The sequence below is a fragment of the Polistes dominula genome, unplaced genomic scaffold (genome assembly GCF_049000335.1).
Source record: "Polistes dominula isolate Pdom_NZ unplaced genomic scaffold, Pdom_raw_medaka contig_24, whole genome shotgun sequence".
In the NCBI taxonomy this organism is placed as follows: Eukaryota; Metazoa; Arthropoda; class Insecta; order Hymenoptera; family Vespidae; genus Polistes; species Polistes dominula.
In genome coordinates this window covers 4,000,126-4,022,500 of record NW_028301150.1, presented here as the reverse complement: position 1 = coordinate 4,022,500, position 22,375 = coordinate 4,000,126, and the positions used below count along the sequence as shown (strand labels likewise).

The 22,375-nt window shown below is 27.2% G+C and overlaps 1 protein-coding gene across 3 annotated transcripts in view; it reads left to right on the top strand.

The window, feature by feature from the left end:
* Nucleotides 1-22,375, top strand: part of mamo (zinc finger protein 628-like) — an 83,991-nt gene that overhangs the window by 6,899 nt on the left and 54,717 nt on the right. For all 3 annotated transcript variants that reach the window (XM_089177665.1, XM_089177664.1, XM_089177666.1), the window contains 2 exons: nt 18,077-19,292; nt 20,347-20,439. In XM_089177665.1, coding sequence (XP_089033791.1) covers nt 18,102-19,292; nt 20,347-20,439 — 1,284 coding nt within the window. In that variant the 5' untranslated portion in view covers nt 18,077-18,101. The remainder of the gene's footprint in view (nt 1-18,076; nt 19,293-20,346; nt 20,440-22,375) is intronic.

Genomic DNA, 22,375 nt, shown 5'->3' with positions numbered 1-22,375 from the left:
TTCTTTTTTTATGCTTCTTTAACTATGAAAGAAGAATATCTTCTTTCTATTCGTTCATCTTAAAATATTTTCTCACTTTTATTTTCTTTATTTATTTCTTAAACAGAGATACAAAAAATTCTTATGAAAGTTTTAATTCTCTTAAAACACTATTACAATTGATCATATTTATTTAATTCATATTATTTATTATTTATATTTATTTTCTACCAATATAAAACAAATTTAGAGAGAGTTTTTTCGTTTTCTTTAAGAAAATGTCTTTCTTTTTCTTCTTTATTTTTCTTCTATCAGAAACAAAAAGTTTTGAGCACTCTTCGACTCTTCTTCCAATTATGTTTTATATATAGTTGTAATCATCTTTATTTCATTAAGTTTATTTATTATTTACATTATTTTCTATCAATGATACAAATTCATTATCTTGTTTCTTTAATATCAATATATATTAGGGGGACCAAAAAGTAATCAAAATTTTTCTTTGCTGACGATAAAATATTTATTTATTAAAGAAATTTCAAATGCTAATCAACAAAAACTTTGTTCATCATTTTTTAACACTTTATCAATTACGTAAAGGAAATTGTTCTTCAGTTCCCTTTTTAAAAAGTCCTTCGATTTTTCATTGACACAAACTAAATGTGAATGTACTCATCAAAGAAATTTTCATTACTTTTCGGTACTCTTAATATCTTCTTCTTATTCTTTTTTTTTTTCTATTCCTTTTTATTTAGAATTTTTCTTTCCTTCTTTCTGAGGAGCTCTCTTTGACCTTTCAAAATTAATCACATTTATTTCATTGATTTTATTTATTATTTATATTCTTTTCAAATAATCCAACAAATTCGTGTCAAATAATTTCTTATAATATAAAATGATCTTCCATCTTTCTATTATTCCATCTTAGAATATTTTTATTCCCCTTCCTCTCTCTCTCTCTCTCTCACTCTTTCTTTCTTATGTTAATCATGATCAAAAAAAAAAAAAAAATTCTTATAAAAACTTGTACCCTCATTAACCCATACAATCTTTGATAGATCATATTACTATCAGTAATTTGATTTAGTAATTAACAAAATATTTAATAAATATTATACAAAAATAATCAAATTCATTCCCCCTCATTTCTTAGAGATAATAGGAAGAAGTAAAAAATTAAAAATTAAAAATTAAAAAAAAAAGAAAACTAGAAAGAGAGAGAGAGAGAGAGAGAGAGAGAGAGAGAGAGAGAGAGTGAGTACGTGGTATTTTGTACATTTTCTTTGACTGATTAATACGCGAAGGCATTCTCTTAACGTCGGCAAAGGCGGCAGAGGTGGAGGTCGTTAACACTGATAAATGGGTAGAAAGAGAAATGAGAAGAGGTACGCGATTATCGGGTTTAAATATTCCGTTTAATAATTATATACATATATATATAATTATACGTATGTATAATATATATATATACATACAAACATACCATAGATACAAATATTCTTATATGTGCAAATTTATATGAAACAAAACATATGCATTTAACAAGCAACAAACAAAAATTACACATATATACACATACACAAACAAATAAAGAAACACAAATACTAATAACAAAAGTGTATCTTCTAATCGAGGTATACATCGTTAAAACGTCACGATAATATTTATTATAACAACAAACAACGAATCAAAAAGTTGCTCAAATTTTTGTCCGATAATCAACATCCGAAAACCGATAAAAAGACAGAGATAGAGATAAAAAAAAAAAGAAAAAAGAGAAAAAATGAATATTTCGAAATAAAATTAACAAAACAAACGAATGAAAAATAAAAAAAAGGAATTTATATAAAAAAAAAAGAAACACGCACACGAGTTTACGGTTTAAGCATGCCTTCTTCTCGCACGTTCTTACTTACGGTTTATCGATTTATAATCATAATCGTGAGAGATAAGAGACTTCGAAACCGTCGAGTTTGTCATACGATGAGTGGCTATTAAGTCGATGTACTCGATGCTAACGCATACACTTGCGCAAAACCTAATGTAAGTAAGTATATATAAATGTTCACTAATGAACGACGCGTCACGATTATGCGAACGACGATGAACGCATGTTTTAACACGCGTCCAACTATTGCGTATATATGTAGTACACGCACGTACATATATATATATATATATATATAATAATAATAGTTATGTATATAATAGGTATATATACATATATACACATCATACCTATAAACATCATACATATACACATACATACATACGTACGTATTCATAGTTATATGTTCACATATTACTCATTATCAGTGTCACTCTCTTTCTCTTTCTCTTTTTTTCTTTTGCTCATTTTTTTTCATTTCTCTTTAACTTCGTCCACAACGATAGTCGATTGGATTAAACGAGTACTGTGTGTGCGATGCTACTACTATACACGACAAATTTCACTGTTAATGGTTCGATATAATCCATTTGTATTGGTTCAATCTCTACGTTCATATTCAAATATATATGTATGCGTGTAGAGATATACGTTGATAATAATAGTGGTAATAGTAACAACAGGGGGTTTGTTGTTTTTCCGATTGTGGTGGGGTAGTCCCACGAAACGAGTAGAGAGAGAGAGAGAGAGAGAGAGAGAGAGTAACGACGACGATGATGATAAAAAAAATAAAAAAGAAGAAATGTTGCGAAAAAAAGATTGAAATAAAAAAAAAAAATAAAAATTACAAAACAAAAATTGAAATACAAATAAAAAATAAAGGAGAGAGAGAGAGAGAGAGAGAGAGGAAAGAAAAAAAAAATATGAAAGAGAAATATTTTCTGGTTACGCTTATTGACGATGGCATATGGAAACTTGTGATGGTGGGGGGATGGCGTGGCGGAGGGGGTACAGGGAGGGGGTGGGGAACAAATGAAAAAGCTAAAAACGGATCGAAAAAATGGAGTAACGGATACATCGCACGAGAGCAAGTGAAAGAGAGAGAGAGAGAGAGAGAGAAAATACAATAGATAGTCGAAACCGGAAAACGTTTTGATTGCGTACGCCCTCCGAAAGTGATTTTAGATCGTCTCGAGTGGTTTTCCCACGAAACGATTCATCCCGGCAATCGTTTTTTTAGATACAAAATGAGAGAAAGAAAAAAAAGAGACAGAAAGAAGGAACGTTAAAGTGTTAAACACAAAACAGAGTTGACATAATGATCACAATATTTTCCATCCGCCGATTGTTTGCCGCCAATTTTTGTTCCTTTTTTTTTTTTTTTGCTCATTTCTGTTATTCATCATCTTCATCACTGTCTTTCTTTTAACCAGTTGACTGTGGAATTTAGTTCCAAAAGATCACCACAGGGTGCGGAATTAATCGAACGCAGGGCAAATGGTATTGTTATACATTTTACGAAAAACGAGGAAGGATTAGCTTTTTATTCGTCAACAAAACTAACAATTCGTTTCTGAATACGTTATTCTTACTAAAAGTTTGAAAATTAACAAAAAAAAAAAAAAAAAGAAAAATTAAATACATAAACAAGAAAAATTGAAGATAGCAAGAATAAATAAGAAAAATAAGAAAATAATTTAGAAAATTTCAAGCTATGTATGTGTGATATGTTTCAAAGCACGGTACTATGCAAAGTGCGACACTTCACAGGTCGTCCACCAAATCCTTGTTTCCTTGCGTTTTCCATTTTTTGAGCAAACGGCACATTTTATAAATAAAAATAAATTAAATAAATATAAATAAAATACGTAGAGGTTGTATTGGTAATATAAAGGGAACATACCATCAAATAATATTCTTATTACATTTTATTGACATTTCGAGTTTTTATAGTGAATGGTAATTTTTTATTTTACACGACGAGTATGCACGTCAAACGCACCGCAGTAGAGATTTGGTCCGACGTGTATACACGTCGAGTGCACTTAACTGGTTAATGAGGACTTACAGGAGTGTTGATCATTGGTTATATCCTTGGAACCGACTTTATTTTGGCATCGATTTTCGTTCGTTTGCAGACTTACGACAATGGTGACGATGACGATGACTATGACGATGAAAACGATAATACACATCGATACATGCACGATCAAATTTTTTCTAAATTTTTCCATCTCTCTCTTTTGCTACCTTTTTATCTTTTTCTATCTTTTTTATTTTCTATTTCTAGCGTAAGCTCGATTTTTAATTTCATAAGTGGTACTTTTGAAAGTATTAAAACGAGAGTACGAGTAGCATCGAAAAAACGGGTAACTGAAGTAGAATCAGAATGAATATATAGATAGATAGATACATAGATAGATAGATACATAGATAGATTAATCAAATGAGAGAAATAGAGAAATAAAGAATATGAAATAATTTTTTGTTAGTTGTTGGAGTGTTAAAAAAGATAAAAGAAAAGTAAGATAATAATAATTATAGAATATAACATATATATATATATATATATATATAATAATAATTCTATATGTAATAATATAGAATTATATATTATTTTATATTATATATATTATAGTTATTAAAATTATTATTTATTATATATAGAAATTATAATAATTATAAATAATTATTAATAAAAATGATAAAAATATATTATATATATATAATATATATAATTTTTATATAATAGATATATAATAAATCTAAAAAGATAATAGAAATATAATAATAATAATAATAATATTATAAGAATAGAAATAGAAAAGTAATCGTTCGTCTGTAACATTTTTTACAAATTCGCACCTTCACTTTTCATTGAAATGGATAAAAAATAAAAGAAACGGGGAAAGGGGAATTTATTAAATAAAAAAAAAAATAAGTGGATTTGTATTCCTCGTTAAAATATTATTTAAAAAAAAAAGAATAAAAAAGAAAATGAAGTTTTAGTTTGAATTACATTTTAGATATAAGAGAAAATTTTGTTCACATTTGTTCTCGGATTGTTTTAGAAAAATAAGAAAAATAGTTAACGAAGAAATAAGGATGGCGATAATCATTCGTCCCGATAATAATTCTTCGAAAATGAACGTTCATTTTGTATGCTACTATGACGATACTTTGCAACGTTATCGGCGTTTATAACAACGCGTTAAAATAACTACACGCAGTAAATCAACATTATTTCCGTCATCTTAAATTTTGCAATTGAATGGAGTACTTTGACGTTATGTCGATTAAAAAATGTCTACATTAACTCGTAATTATTAATCAGATGGATTTAGAAAAAAAAAAAATTTATTTACATTCTAATTATTTTCTTTTTTATTTAATATTGATTTTTTCAATTTTTTTTTTTTTTTTTTTTATAAATAATAAACCAATTACAAGTTAATCGATGTTTTTAAACGTTTTTTTGAACACTCTCGTCCGCGCTTTTCTTTTTATTTGCGTTTTTATTTTGTTTGTTCATTATCGTTAAGAATATTTTGTCACACAACTTATTTTTTTTTATTATATTATTTATTTTATTATTTTATATTAAATTAAAAATAATATAAATATATATTATTTTTTTATATTTTATTTTATTATATTTAATATAATTATAATAATTATTTTAATTAAATTTATTATATTATTCGTTTGTACATCTTTTGTTCATAATCATTACAAAATATTTGGTCAATTTATTCATATTATTTTTCACTCATCGAAATTAATTGTTCATTCATATTCGATCAGCGCCCTTGTATTGTAAAATAATTGTATAGTTTTTTTTTCATTGTAAACTTTTCTTTTCTTATTTATTTATGTTTTTTTTTCCTTTAACAGATAAGACTTGATCGAACCATAAACAAACAAAACGTTTAAAAGGAAAAAAGAACTCGTTTTTACGTTATCGCTGTCGTTGTCCATGTTTCTTATAATCTTAGTGTACTATCGTTATTTATTAATGTTCAATCGTAATTTATAATATTAGAAATAAATATTAATTGGTAATTATATACCCTAGGATGTAAAAAAAAAGAAAGAAAGAAAAGTTATTTTTTATTACACTTGTTTTATTATTTTCATCGTCACTCAAATATAATCTTACTTAGAATAATGTTTATCATAATCGTTTAATCAAAAATTCTTTTTTTTTTTTTTCTTTATAATCTTATCATACTTTTTGGCAATAAATTAGTAAAAAAAAAAAAATAGAAAAAAAGAAAATTTATCTTCAAATTATTATGGTAATCTTCATAATCGTAGTTTTTTTTATTATAGTTCGTTTTTGTCCTAGTGGTAGTTAGGTTTGTCTTTTTAAACCGGTAACGATAAACACCAAGGACATTTATGTTGGTGTTTATGTTGAGAGAAAGAATTGATCAAAAGGAAGCCGTCATAAAAAGCTCGCCTCGGGGATTAGTCATTGGTAAACGAGCACCACAGACTACTGAGCTTTTTCACGATTCTTATAATATAAGTAGTAGAAATAGTAATAGTATAATAGTAATTGTGACCGTCACCTTGTCTGATTTATGGCAAGTCATCGTTATTTTCCTCGTGTTGTTTTTTATGTATTTTATATTTTGTCATTATCTTACAACATTTTATTTAATTTTTTTTTTTTTACTGAATTTTCTATTTAATGTTATAATCTATAACGAAGAAATAAAAAAAAAGATTATTCTCAATATTTAACAATAATTAAATTCAACTTATCCGATCGAATAAACTTTTTCAAATATATTTTGTTTTATTTCTTGAAAATGATACGAAATTTTTTTTTCTCATATAATTTTTTTTAATCAAAAGATAAAAAAAAATGATAAAAATTTGTATCGTCGCTTGATAATAACAACATTGCAAATTCTTTTTCTATATAAATTATTTTTCATATTTATTTATATGTAAATTAATTAATTAGTATTTATTTTTTTGTAAATTATTTTTTTAAATATTTATTTATTTGTAATATTAATTTTTTTCTATGTTAATTTTTAATATTTATTTTTAATATTTATTTTTTTAACTAGTTTTCATTGAATAAACATAATTAATATTCAAAGAACAGTTTAATGATTTTTTTTTTGTCAATAATAAGATAAAGAAAAAGATAAATATAAGATAATTTTTGATCTAACATTTGTATCTTGGTCAACTAACCACGATTATGATATTTGCCATCGAATTAGAGCAAGCATTATTATGACATCATCAATTTTAATGACAAGGGGCTTGCTTACTCGAGGGTTGCATCGACTAGAATAGTAACTATGATATATAATAATATCAAATCTAAAGATAGAATCACGTGAGAGAGACAAGAAGAGAGCAAGAAAGAGTGAGAGTGAGTGACAAAAAGAAAAAAAGAAAAGAAAAGTAAATATTATAATAAGATAATTTATATTCCATATTTACATGATTACATGAAATCATCGTGTATTTTTCCTAATGAAAAATATCCGCCTACTGTTAGGTTCTTTTTTTCTTCATTTTTTTGTTTATCAAACATTTTATTTGTACGATTATACCTATATATATATATATATATATATATATATATATAAATACATACAACTATATATATATATATGTGTGTGTGTGTGTAGTGTGTAGAAGTCACGCATATTACGTGTGACGCATTATTCGCATAAATTAGACCGCGAATACAATTTTCTCTTTATCATCGAATGGCCAGTCCCAAAGCGGCTATCGTTAATTTGCCGAGATCCATGTTACATGGTAGAGCAACAAAGCGTAAATTATTATTAATATGATTAAAATTGAATGGTGATGTTGTGGTACGGATTGCCACGGGCGAATGATTTTGCCATCCCTATAATGGTATCGTTATTACAATCGTTTCTCTGTCACGCGTTATAATTATTATTTCTTTGACGGTGATAATAATAATTGTCCTCGCGTATATATCCCACCAATGATATGCAACGAACTATCATCATAGCTCCCAAAAACGATTTTCGTATTAGAATTTCATTCGTTAATATCAAACCTTTCCCCCCTTCTACGTTCCCCCCATTTTACAATCCCTTCAAGCCCATTCTACTTTTCGAATTACCTAACGATTATTCCTATCATCGAATTAGTATATCATTATGACACTGGTAATTACGGTTATTTGACAATTGTTACCCGAGATAGTTGTTACAATTTATTTTAACAATATTTTCAAACAAATTTATGTTTTATTCTTTTTTTTTTCTACTCTTTAATAATATAAATTATTATATTAAATTAATATATTTTTTTTTAAATATTATGTTAATGTGTTAGGGATAATAAAAGTATAGCTTATGTTATTTCTATATTTATTTCTTTATTTATTTTAATTGATTTGAATAACAATATTATATATATATATATATAAATTCTTTTTATATATTTAATATAAAAAGAAAATTAAATATAAATTCCTATGTTTTTTTCTTATGAAGAATCCTTGTAATTAGAATTGATTTAGCTGATTAGAATAAAAATGTTATATATATATATATTGCATTATTATATTTAATATAAAAAAAAAATGAAATATAAATTTCAATGGTTTTTTCTTAAGACACATCCTTCTAATTAGAATTTAATTGTATTTTGCACATGTTTATTTATTTTTTTAATCCATTACAAAAAAAAAAATATCGCATGTAAACGGTATAGGAATAAATGATAACGATGTCGTAATTTTTTAAGAGCTATCTATCTTTTTCTTATATATATATATATATATATATGTAACTTTTTTGAATGTTATTCGTCGTACAAATTTTTTTCTAAACAATTTTTTTTTGTTCTAACGTTGGCAAGTGGATAAGATTTCGAAGAGCAGAAACGTCGACGGAAACTGTAACGAAGCTTACAAAGTTACGACGACGTTTCTCGCGCGTTGCTAACTTTGAAATACCTCTACGTACTCGGCTAAAAGTTTAAAGAGCTTTCGGAGTATGGTATGCTATATATATACATCTATATACATTTATATATATTTATATGAGTAGGTAGAGAGTCAACGCACATCTTTTCTCGAAAGCAAGATATAAAGTGAAGGATGCGTTTCCAACATGTAGAGATCTGTTGGTGTATACTTAAAATTATTTCATTGAAATTTTGGCACGTTTCGTATTAAACGATGGTCAGGACACGTACGTTTGTCGGCCTAACTGCGTTTTGTCTATTCCCAAGAAAACCGGATTTGCAGTTAAGCACAGCTGTCGTTCTAATCCACCTTCACGAATATTCGAATTTATTAATAGGAAAACCTTCTCCTTTATATTCATAAAACTATTTCTATATAGATGGTTATGCATTTTCATTGTAATACATATCGCGAATTACTATTATAGTTTTGTTATTTGTTATTTTATAATTATATTTATTCGTATATTTGTATTGGTTAATTAATACGACGAATTAGTTCGTAAAATTGAACAAATTAATTGTTCATTATATTTTATCTGATTTAATTCAATTATTTATATAATATGTTATATATTTTGATGATCTTGCAACATTGTTAAATTGAACAAATTTTACATTATTATATTATTCTTATTATTTAATTATACATTGTACATCATTATATTTATTTATGTTAATTTAAATTAATGTTTATCTGTTTTATTTAAATTATTTCTATAATATATATATTATATTTTTTAATCGTTTGCAACATTGTAAAATGGAACCAATTAATCGTTCTTTATATTTTATCTTACTAATGAAATTATTTATTTTATATATTATATTTTTTAATCGTTTACAACATTAAGAAAATTTATTTTATTATTTGTTCTATTATTTTGATTATTATAATTATTTAAATTACATTAATATTGTACTTTTCTTATTTTTCATTTTATAGATTCTCGAGTTAATTTTTTATAAGCACAATTTTTGTTTTTTATTTATTTTTTTCGAACAGGCCAACCATCCATTTTACAAACCATGCCTACAATGCTTGACTTTGTAATTTAAATTAATCCACTGTTACAACTTTCGATACAAATTTATTATTATTATTAATAAATATACAGTGAATAATTATTAACTATAAGGAATATTTTGTAATATTTTCTACATTTTTTTTTCTAATTACATTTAAACCTAATACTTTGTCGGTAGTCAAGAAAATCAAATGATTACGAGCAACGTAATAATAAAATTTTATGAGTTTCTTCTTTCTTTCTTTCTCTCTCTCTCTCTTACTTTTTTTTTTATTTTTTGTTATTGTTTCCCTATCGTTAAACAATGTTTTTACTAGTAGTATCCACAAAGTTTTACGACACTTTTGTATCTTTCAATGGATCGATCAAATACTTCCTCTCAACCAACCATAAACCATTTTTTTTTTTTTTTAATCATTCATAGAATTCCATTCTACTTTTACAAACGATTTTTGAAAAAATGAATTTCAAAAAAAAAAAAAAAAAAAGAAAATGAAAAGAAACAGGAAGAGAAAGAAAAAAAACGGAAAGAAAGAAAGAACGGAGGAAGGTGAACAAAAAATGTTCCCACAAACGAACGAGGTAGCTCAGCTGAGAAAAGTGCTGAAAGATTTATGGAGAAATAAGCTCCCTCTTTTCCTCTCTCTCTCTCTCTCCCTCACTTTCTCTCTCTCTCTCTCTCTCTCTCTGTCTCTCTCATTCTCTTTTGAATAGCGAGTGTGTACGCGCGCGTGCGCTCGTAAAAGAAAAAAGAAAAAAAAATACCCCGTGTTGTACTCCAATTGAAATCGAGCAACTTCTTTTCACGGGGAGGGTAACAGGTGTCAGCTCGGTACGTAAACCCGGGAAAAACAAAAATTTTTTTATTCGAAATATACATATTTAAAATTATTCATATAACTTCCCCGCTTTTTCTTTTTTCTTTTTTTGAGAGGGTTGGAAATGGACTGAGGTCGTGTGGGAATTTATTTTTATCCTCTTTTTTCTTTTTTCTCTCTTTTTTTCTTTTTTTTTTAATATTTTATTTTCATCTATTTTGTTTTCATTTTATTTTTATGTAATTTTTTTTTTTTTTACTGAGGTTACGAGAAACCCTATGTAATAACGTCACGCAAAATAGATATATCAAAAGCTCGTTAAAAGTTTTCCCTTTCAATTCGAAAATGAGAAAGTAAAAAAATAATAAAAAAAAAAAAACAGAAAGAAGAAGAAATAGAGAGAGAGAGAGAGAGAAAGAGAGGGGAATGAAAAAGGGAAAGGAAGAAGAATATTTTTTTTTAGTTTGATACTCTATACCACGTTAAATTGATATCCCGTAAATTTCTCACGCATGTGCGTACACACACAGACACACACGCACGTACAAGCGTGTACACGAATAAAACCAACACGAAAAAAAGAGAAGAGTTGTTTTTATAATCCTCATATGGATCAAAAGTTGGTTACGAATTTTGAAAATTTAATTAATCTTCTCTTGAGATTCGTTAAATTTATATTTGTAACTTTTATTTTTATTTTTCATGTTTTCATCGATTAATACGAAAATTAATTTAAATTTAAATTCATTTGTAATAATAAAAATTAATAATTAATTGAAAATATCTTAATTTGAACGTAATAAATTTGTTGTAATTATATTATTTAAGAAAACTTGTATTAATTTTCATAGGAAAAAAAAAACAAATTAAAATAATTGGTATACATTGAACAATTATAAAAGTACGCGTACAATATAACTGAACGCATGATCTTTATATGAATAAAGAATTTATTTTATAATATTAATAATTATGACTATCAAGTAATATAAATTTATAATTATATTATTTAAGAAAACTGGTATTAATTTTCATAAGAAAAAAACCAATTAAAATAATTGGTATACATTGAATAATTATAAAAGTAAATAACCGAACGCATGTTAAACTAGAAATCAAGGATTATATTTAAAAAAAATTATTTATAAATTAATATTCGTTATTAATTTTTTTATTTTATTATTATTATTATTATTATTATTATTATTTATCAAATCTCAAACGATATATTAATCTTTTCTTGAGATTTGTAAAATTTATATTTTTAACTTTTATTTTTCATGTTTTCATGTTTTCATCGATTGATACGAAAATTAATTTAAATTTATTTGTAATAATAGAAATTAATTAATTAGAAATTTCCTAATTCAAAGTAATGAAAATTTTTCATAGGAAAAGAATTAAAATAATTCATTACATTAAATAATTATAAAAGTAAATAAACAAACACATGATAAACTTAAAATCTCTCTCAACGATTATATTACAAAATTATTATATTTTTTAACTAAAATTCGCTTATTTATCAGATTACAAACAATAGAAATCTAAACAAAATCTCAAAGAATGATAATTAATATAAATAATTAAAAAAAAAAGAAACAAAAATTTATCTAATTAGTCCTTCGTATTTGTATTTATAATCCCCAAATATAACTATAATAATAAAGAACGAGAATATAAACATCACGATAAATACGTGTGTGTGTGTGTGTGAAAATTTTGCGAATAATTCAGCCGAGCTACAATCGAGTTATATAATAATATTCATAATAATATTATTTTCGTTTAAAAAAGTAAATAAAAAAAAAAAACAAAACAAAACAAAAAACCAGTTTGTCTATGCATGTGTGTACGTTAGTAAAAAAACAGAGAGAAAGAGAGAGCAAAATAGAGAAAGAGAGAAAGAGTAAGAGAGAGAGAGAGAGAGAGAAAGAGAGTGATTAAGCTCGTTCATAAGTCATTTATTTCAAAGCCTCTTAAACGTGCATCGATGTGAAAATCCTCGTTGAAGAGAGCATATCGCGTTATTTATAACCAAAACGAAGCGTCCTCTCGAGCACCGGACCTCACCACGGCGTATTAAATTTTTTTCTGTTTTTTTTTTCCCCCTTTTTTTCCTATTTTACCTACCTACCTCTTCTAATGAAGTTTTATCATCATTTTTGCAAAGGCACCTGAAAGAAATAAAAAAAAAAAAAAAAAAAAAGAAAGAACCAGACAGTTAGCTTTTCACCGATCTCCCCGGCTAATTGGCTATCACGAACGTGTGACGTGTTGTATAGTGTATATGTGTCTGAATAAATATGTGTATATGTGTTTATACGCATTCGTATAACTTGTACGTATTTGTTTCGTGTATAAATAATTTATGAAATATTTTTTTTTTTTTTTTATGTAATTTTAATCTTCGTTTTTTTAACACACCGAGAATGTAATATTTAATGGAACGATTTACCAACGTGATAATGTAATATATTTTTTTTTTATATATGGTCTCACGTAAATTATTTTCATCAATTTGTTGATTTCGTTCGATCGATTAAAATTTTTGGAACTTTTTTTTATTTTATTTTTTTTTTTTTTATTATTATTATTTCAAACAATTCTATAACAAATTCGATCGATAATATTATAAATCAATTTAAATGATGCGCGTGATATATTACTTTTGAATAATTTAACGTGGTATATTACGTTCATTATTAAATAACTAATAAACATTAATTAGAGTATATTTGAATATTAATTGCAATATAGAAAAAGATAGAAAGAGAGGGAAAGAGAGAGAGAGAGAGAGAGAGAGAGAGATCGAGTTAATATAATTCAAACGTTATAATCAGAAATGAAATTTCTAATATAGTTTCAAATACAATTTTCAAATAGAATTTCTAATAAATTTGATTACGCATAGATTGTTATATAAAAATATGATCTAATGCAACTTTATCGTTTGAACTTAACGTTCAAAACGAAATTTTACTTGATCATAATGTTAGTAACTGTCTTCGTGCGTGTATATAACTTGTGTATGTGCTGTATATTTGCTTATGTATTTAGATACGTGCGTTCAAGATCGTATATATAAAGAAAGATAGATAGAATAAGAATTTCGCAAGAGGTATGACACTTAACTTGTTCTTCCCCCGCACTCCTATCAATCTTCATATTTTTTTTTTACTATTTTGCATCTCTTCCTGTTTTTCTCTTTCTCTCTCTTACTCTTTTTTAAACATCTCTAGGCGTTTCGAATTAAACCGATATCTCATTCGTGTTATAGAAATCAAACGTCATGTTCCCACGTGTTCGAACACATGTGACAATCATTATCAAAGAAAATTACATTTTTCTATCACAATTTGTTTTTTTATTATAATTTTTCATTTTTACTACGTTTATCTACATCATAATATTGTTAAGTTATTTAGAAAAAAAAAGAAAAAAATATATATATATATATATATATATATATATACGTATGATTTGTTTTATAAGTCATATATGCATTAATATAAAGATTATATAACTTGATGTAACTTGGTATTAAAAAAAATAATAATAATAATATTATTATAAAAATATATTTATTTAACGTAATAATCATCTTACACTGAATGTGCAATCTCCTAATAATTATTTTGAACTATAGAAAATAATAATAAATATAATATAGACATAAAGCAAATCTGTACACAATAAATTCAATATTCATCAAAAAATTGTATATATATATATATATATATATATATATATATATTTATATAAATTATATATTTATACTATTTTATTTTTATCAGAATATTTTATTCAATATAATAATAATAATAATTTTATAATATAATTATTTTATATATAATAATGATTTAATTATCATTAAATTATATAATAATAATAATAATAACAATAATATGTTTGCAAATAATTAATCTTAACAATTAATTAGATGTTTATTTAAATTTTGACAATTTTTTAATTATTATAAATTAAATCGTTTAAAAATGTTAATTCATTATATACAAAATATTACATTTTTATTTATGCATTATGGTGAAAGATTTAGCACGGAAACATGTATGGAACTCTTTTATATATCACCATCTTTCTCTCTTTCTTGTTCTTTATCTTTGTTTGTCTCTTTAAAATACACTCACGCATTTCTTTACGAAATAAAGCGACCGCGAAAATTCGGACACGAGAGAGACGTGTTGCAGTCTAATTTTACATACACCAGTCGCAAATTTGCATCGGCTTGTCCTTACCCTTCGACTCATCGTCGTCATTCTCATACATATATATAAATATAAAATAGAAAGCTCTATCTGACTTTCGCGACCTATCGTTTCCATTTCGAATCTTATTTACTTATATTATTTTATTTTCTGTCTCTCTCTCTCTCTCTCTTTCTCTATTAATAAAAAAAAAGAGATCAATGATCTCGAAAAAATCCGATGCTCTAAAAATAATAATAAATAACCTATATGTTTATATATTAATATATCTGTATAGACATATATATATATTTTTTATTTAATTTATTATTAATATTTATATTAATAATAATTTTAATTTTTGTTAAAATTAAATAAATAAAATTTTTATTTATAAAAATAATAATTTATAATATATATTATAAATATATATAATAATATAATGTATATATATATATATATAAAATTAACGTTGAACGTTTCGTATTCAATTAATAATTAATTGATTCATTTTTTGTTTACGCTAGAAATTCGATTGATAAATTGAAAACAAAAAAATATAATAAATAAATAAATCTACGAACGATCATTCGATATTTATTATAGTTGTTTTTTATAATAATAATTTACATCTTCGATAAAAAAAAAGGAAGAAGAGGTATTTCATATCATTAGAAGATACTCTTCGTGTTTTATGATTTTTTATTATTTTTTTTATTTTTTATTTCTTTTCGTTGTAAATAATTTGAACACGCGCGTGTGGTAAAAGACAGACAGACAGACGTTGGTGAAAAAGCTCTCACAGCTGAAAGTGTATCGCCTGTCTCTTTCGTAACGCGTGTCTGTAGTTTTAACACACATGCGTGCCAGCCATCCTAAACGGATTGACCCAAAGAAAACCTCTAAAATGACACAAATAACGGAATACGTATGCGACGATGCTTCTTCTTTCCGGATCTTATGCAACCATCAACGAGCTTTACAATTTTCTGCAAAATAATAAAAAAAATAAACAAAAAATAAACAAAGATATCATTCGCTAGTAGTAGAAGTAAAAAAAAAAAAGAAATTTAATGAAACACCCACCTAGAAAAAATAAAAAAATAAAATATACACTCGTTCGTTGACACTAATATTATTATTGCGAGCTTGTAGAAAGGGTTGCCAGTATTACAGGCGTCACCTATTTTAGACGACGTCGGAACGTTTTAATACATAATATATTTTGGTTACTCTAATTTATACTTGATAAGTGATGAGTTAAATTACGTAACAATTAGATCCCAATTAACTCGTTGTTGTAACTCGTGATTTAAACGTTATCGATATAAAATCTAAAATCTACTAGAAAATCGCAGTAACATAATATATATATATATATATATTAATAATCTAAGAATATCGAATAAAATTATCAGTCAAGTGATTTTCGAGAAATTACTAGATCAATGTTCGCGTAAAAATAGCATTCTTGACTATTACTTTATTCGATTAGTATGATCGGTTGATCAAATATATTAACACATTACCGATCTTCCTATTTCTAAGTATGATCGTCAAATTAAAAGTGTGCGGCAACGTATTAACTAAAAGTTACAATACATATTACGATTAAAAAAATACAATAAAAGAATTGGGTGGGATTTAAAAGAGGAGGTAACAAAAAAAGTTGTTAAACTCATCGAGAAGTTATAATAATAATTATATATATATATATATAATAAAAAATGAATAATAGGAAAGCTATCGTCACGCTTGATCGTGCCATACTTTCCAAAGTTTTTTCTATGATAATTTTATAATATCTAGACGCATAAAACATATATAAGCGTAATATATTTATTTTATATATATATATTATTAGAAAGAGTGTGTTTAGCCAACAAAATAAAATATATAAGAGTGAACAAGCAAGCTTTGAAAGGTATATCACGCGAGTATTGCGCAGTGGTACATAGACACGCCATCAAGCGCATAGATCCGCGAATATGTCACGCGAATAAACGTTACTCGCACGAGCTCTGACATAATTACGTGTATGCGTGTTCCTTCGACTAGCTCGCACATGTCCGCAACACGTGCGTGCATGGCGTTCACGCATTAGGCACACCGATAAATACGCTCGAACAGGAAGGAATAATAAAAGATAAGCTCGCATCGTCAACTGATATCATTCCTACATCTCCACGTGTTCACTTGCGCGCGCACCTCACACACCACATACACACATACACACATCAAAAGAGAGAGAGAGAGAGAGAGAGAGAGTAATACTATCTTTTTCTCTCTTTTTCTCTTATACTCACCAACTCACACACAGTTGCTTTTAGAAGCCATTGGATAAACCGTACACAGTCATTGCGATTATCGATGTTTGCGAGTTGGTCGTTGTTAAAATCGAATAAGGAAAATGTATTTGTCCCGTTCAAAGCTTCAGAAGAAAACGTTGAACATTTTGAACGATAAACTGTGTTACTTTTCTTTCTATTGAATCACTCGTCCAATTTTAGGATTCTCTTTCTAGGAAAATCTATCTTTTATAGAGTATGTAAATATTAAATATAATACTTTATCTGTGATCTTCCTTTAGAGAAATTAGAAAACACGAAATTCTCTTGGAAAAATACATTCTTCTTGGAAAAAAAATGTTCTTTGAACGAAAATTGACAAAGATTTTCAGAGATTATATCTTTTGTGAGCAGATCATATAATGCAAAGGACAGGATAATTTATGTATTTGTAACAAAAGAAAAAATCCTGGAAACTCGAGGAATTATTCCCATTTTCCTTTTAAATATAATTTAAAATATATTTGCCCTTTTATATTCTTAGGCAACCCTATATTCCGTATTGCAGGAAGATTCATTCATTCATTCGTAGTGCATCGAAAGCACGAAAGAATTTGGACAGTATTGAGCGAACCTTCATAGCAATCTTGCAACGAGAAGTACAAGTCTTTAAGCAATTTGATAATTTAACAAAAATCAAACTTATTTTAAAAACATGTTCGTTACTTCGATCATTTAAATCACGTAAACGCTGAATATTTAATTTTTTTGGAAAAGAAACAACACTTGTTGTTCCAACGATGTAAGACTCAAAAAAAACAAACAAAAGTGAAATTATAGAAAGTAAAAGAAACCATAAAAAAATGTCTATTTTATTTTTTTGCAGCAGGGTCGCGGGGTGCAGTTCAGACATGGGAAGTGAGCATTACTGCCTGAGGTGGAACAATCATCAGAGCAACTTGCTGGGTGTGTTCAGTCAACTGCTGGAGTCGGAGTCGCTGGTGGACGTGACACTGGCGTGCACGGAGGGACCATCGATACGCGCCCACAAGGTAGTCCTCTCCGCGTGCTCCAGCTACTTCCAGGCCCTGTTCCTAGACCATCCGAACCGTCACCCCATCGTAATCCTAAAGGACGTACGTTTCGCCGAGTTACGTACCCTCGTCGACTTCATGTACAAGGGCGAGGTAAACGTCGAGTACTGCCAGCTCTCGGCACTTCTCAAGACAGCGGAGAGCCTCAAGGTTAAGGGTCTAGCGGACATGACGAACATCAATGCTGCCGTCGCTTCGCGAGAGGAACAACAAACGCAACAGCAACAATCGCAATCGCAATCGCAATCGCAACAGCAAAATCTACAGGCTCAACAACAGCAACAACAACAACAATCGCAACAATCGCAACAACAGCAACACGATCGAAGTTCCGAGTGTTTATTGCGGGAATCATCGCGAGAACAACACCATAGAGAACGTGATAGTATAAAAGATAGTAATAGTTGCGGTGGGAAAGTTAACGAGAGGGATAGAATCGAGGGAAACGTTCAAGGCGTCGCGACGGCGGCCTCGGCCGGCGCGACGACGTCCAGTCAAGGCACGAAAGATTCTTCCGCCGAACAGCAACAACAACCACAACAACAACAGCAACAACAACCACAGCAACAACAATTGCAAACGCAGCAGCAACAGCAACAGCAATTGCAATCGCAACAGCAATTGCAAACGCAACAGCAGCAACAGCAACAACAACAACAGCAACAACAAAATCATCCGCAAGGAACGACGAGCGATTCGATCGAAGCCGTCGATATGACGGATTGTCCAGTATCACCAACGGGACCAGGTAGTCCCTGTCCTGGTCCCCTTGCTCTCGATCGACCAAGAAGGGATTCCGAGGATGCCGCTAGCTTCGAAGAAACTAGAGGATCCCTCAGTCCCATCTCGGTACACAGTGGTCCATCCGATATGAGCCTGAGCAACAACACCACTAGCACACCTGGTGTCTTACCTTTGAACTTACCGCAGAACCGACTTCCGTCCCCGCACAGTACCGAACCACTCGCAGGCCCATCAGGCCTACCTCCTGTTCAACAAGTTCCACTTGTAAGTATAATAAACTAACTTTTATTTTTTATCACTTTCGTGACACGGTACTTCTGGTGTGAGCTTAAATCTTTAACTGCTTATCATTTTCAACAATTTATAACAGTCTATTATAAGTTTTTATTGATTCAAATGATGAGGTTTGCTAATATACAAGGCGTTTCGTAATTTGTGGATACTATTTATAAATACAAATTGAGGAGATGGTCATTTCGAGCATTTAACCCTGAAGATAAACTGTCGTGGATTATTGGAACACAAATGTGGCAATAATTTTGAAACAAAGTCCCCCGCTTATTATGAAATATACTCTAAACAAAATATTACTTTAGGCTTATAATAATTTATTAGATTTAAATGAAATAAAAAAGATATTCAATTGTAGCGAATTTTATTTATAATAGGAAAGTCTAATTAATTCTAAACAGTCGTAGATATTTATTTCAACCCTCCTTGAGGTAGGTTCAAAATGACGTTGGTAATTCAAAAAAATATATGACCCACCATCATATCACAATCAGTAAAAATTTTTTTTTCTTTTTTTTTTTCTTTAATTGATCTAAAAAAAAATTTACTTTTCCGATCTAACACAAAACAATCTGTTATATAAAAATAAATACAAAGCTTTCCATTTTGTTCTCTTGGAAACTGTTAAGTATTAGAATCTTACTGCTTTTTTCAATGTATGTTTCTACTATAGACTCCCACAATTCTGTAGAACAAAAAAAGAGAAAAAAATCTGTGTCCTGTCATTCTGGTTCTTCTTCCTTTCACAAACAAAAATATTATGAACGGCTATTGAAAAGGTAAAAATATAAAAGTAGCTTAGAGGACTGTAATACCGGTCACGAACATGCGCGTAACATATAATAACCGTGAAATATCTTTCCTTCCAACCAATTTCCATATTTATTTCTCTCCTTTTAATTTCATCGTTCTGTAGAAATATATATATATATATATATATATATATATATATATATATATATATATATATATATATACATATATATATATATATATTCGATGTAAACTGAAGACGCGCCATTTGCAGTCGTTGAAAAAGGAAATGGACTGGGAAAGATCGACCGAGGAACGGAGTGCAAGCAGTGAAATATCCACGGACTACAGACTCCCACCAGATCCGGTGAGTCCATCTTCATTTTGTCTTCTATACTTATATATATGTATATACATATGCATATATATACATATATTTTTTTACTAAACTCCTTTTTCTTCTCCCACTTCGTACATTATTCTATACATGTGTATTTAGATTATTCGAAAAGTAATTTCATTTCTTCCATCATCAAATTCTTTTTATTCAATTTATAAAGATGAGAACAAAATCAGCAGTCATCAATACAATCAAATTGAAATAATTATAAAATGAGATTACTTGACGAATAAACTAATATTTATTTAAATATCTCGATGTACAGGCCGATTATCAAAAGGGGGATTGTCAAATGATTTTTTGTTTATTTTCATTATTTATTTGAATCTTCTTCTTCTTTTTCTTCTATTTGTGTGTGTGTGTGTGTTATTAGAAATTAACGGATTTAGTGTTAATCGTTTAAGAATATTTTTGTCTTCGGATATTTTCTTGACACTCCTCTTAAAGTCATCTTGTACATAAAGATAACGAACTACTAATTTTTTTTATTATTATTATTATTCTCGTGTCTCTTTGCTCTGCATTTATATTAAATATATTATATTACAAACATCTCTCTATATATTATATACATATATGTATATATATATGTATATATATATATATATATATACATTTTTTTATTTATTAGATTATAAATATATATGTATATATTATATTAATAGTTGCATTATCGATAAAAATATCGAACGCAACTCTCTGGTACTACGATCGTCGACAAACACGCGAGATTGTTTCGATCGTAAACCTTCGATCCCTTCTTCTTCTTCTTCTTCTTCTTCTTTAAATATTATATAATGTTCATTAAAAAATGAATAGTAAAAAATAAATAAATCAATCAATCAATGAAAAAAATACAAAAAGCTAATAATTCGTCGAGAATTATGATTTTATACACGTCTCTACGTATCTATATTATTATATATTATCTTTATCTATATATTATTATTATTATTATTATTATTATTATTATTATATTCTATATTCTATATATATATATATATATCGAATTCACTTGCATGTGGGTCTATTTGCATGTGCCCAAATGCTTTGCTGTTTGCTGCTCTCCCTGCTCTAACATCAGATTAAATAATAAAACAAGAATAAAAAAAAATTATAATAGAGACGACATATGAAATTGAATCATAAAACCAAAATTAAATAAATAAATAATAAATATATATTTCATTAAAAATATAAAAATTCGTCAAATTTGTAATACTCACTTTCGCGTACAAATATATTCATTCATTGACATTAAAATATATTACTTTCATTAATGAAATTTCTCGCAATCTTGAACATCGTTGTAATCTCGGGAAGTAAAATGACACAAGAGACAAAAAAAATATATATATATATATATAAGCTTATTTAACGTAAGAGACTAGTGTTCTCGCACTAATTCACAGACTTTGAAAGGAGAATCGATGAAAGCTTTAAAGTTTACTCACGATTAGTTGACGAATTGATAGGCTTCTCTTTCTAAAAGATTTTTTCTCTTCGTCGCGTTCGTATAATAAAAATTGAAATATTTAACAATAATAATAATAATAATTATTATTATAATAAAAATAATAATAATAATAAAACAGATATATACGTACGATTGTATGAAACCAAAAAAAGAAATATTTTATAACATAACCTAAAAATTGGTTAAAGAAAATAAGAAAATATCGTGCATGTCTCTATATATATATATATATTTTTTTTTGCCGAATTACTTATATATTTATATATACATAAATATATATATATATATATATATATATATATATATATATATATATATATATATACTATTCTACCTATTTATCTATCTATTTATCTATCTCTCTTTTCCAAACTAATTCACTCCTCCAACATCCTAGAAAATATCCCGTATTTTGCCTTCGACGTT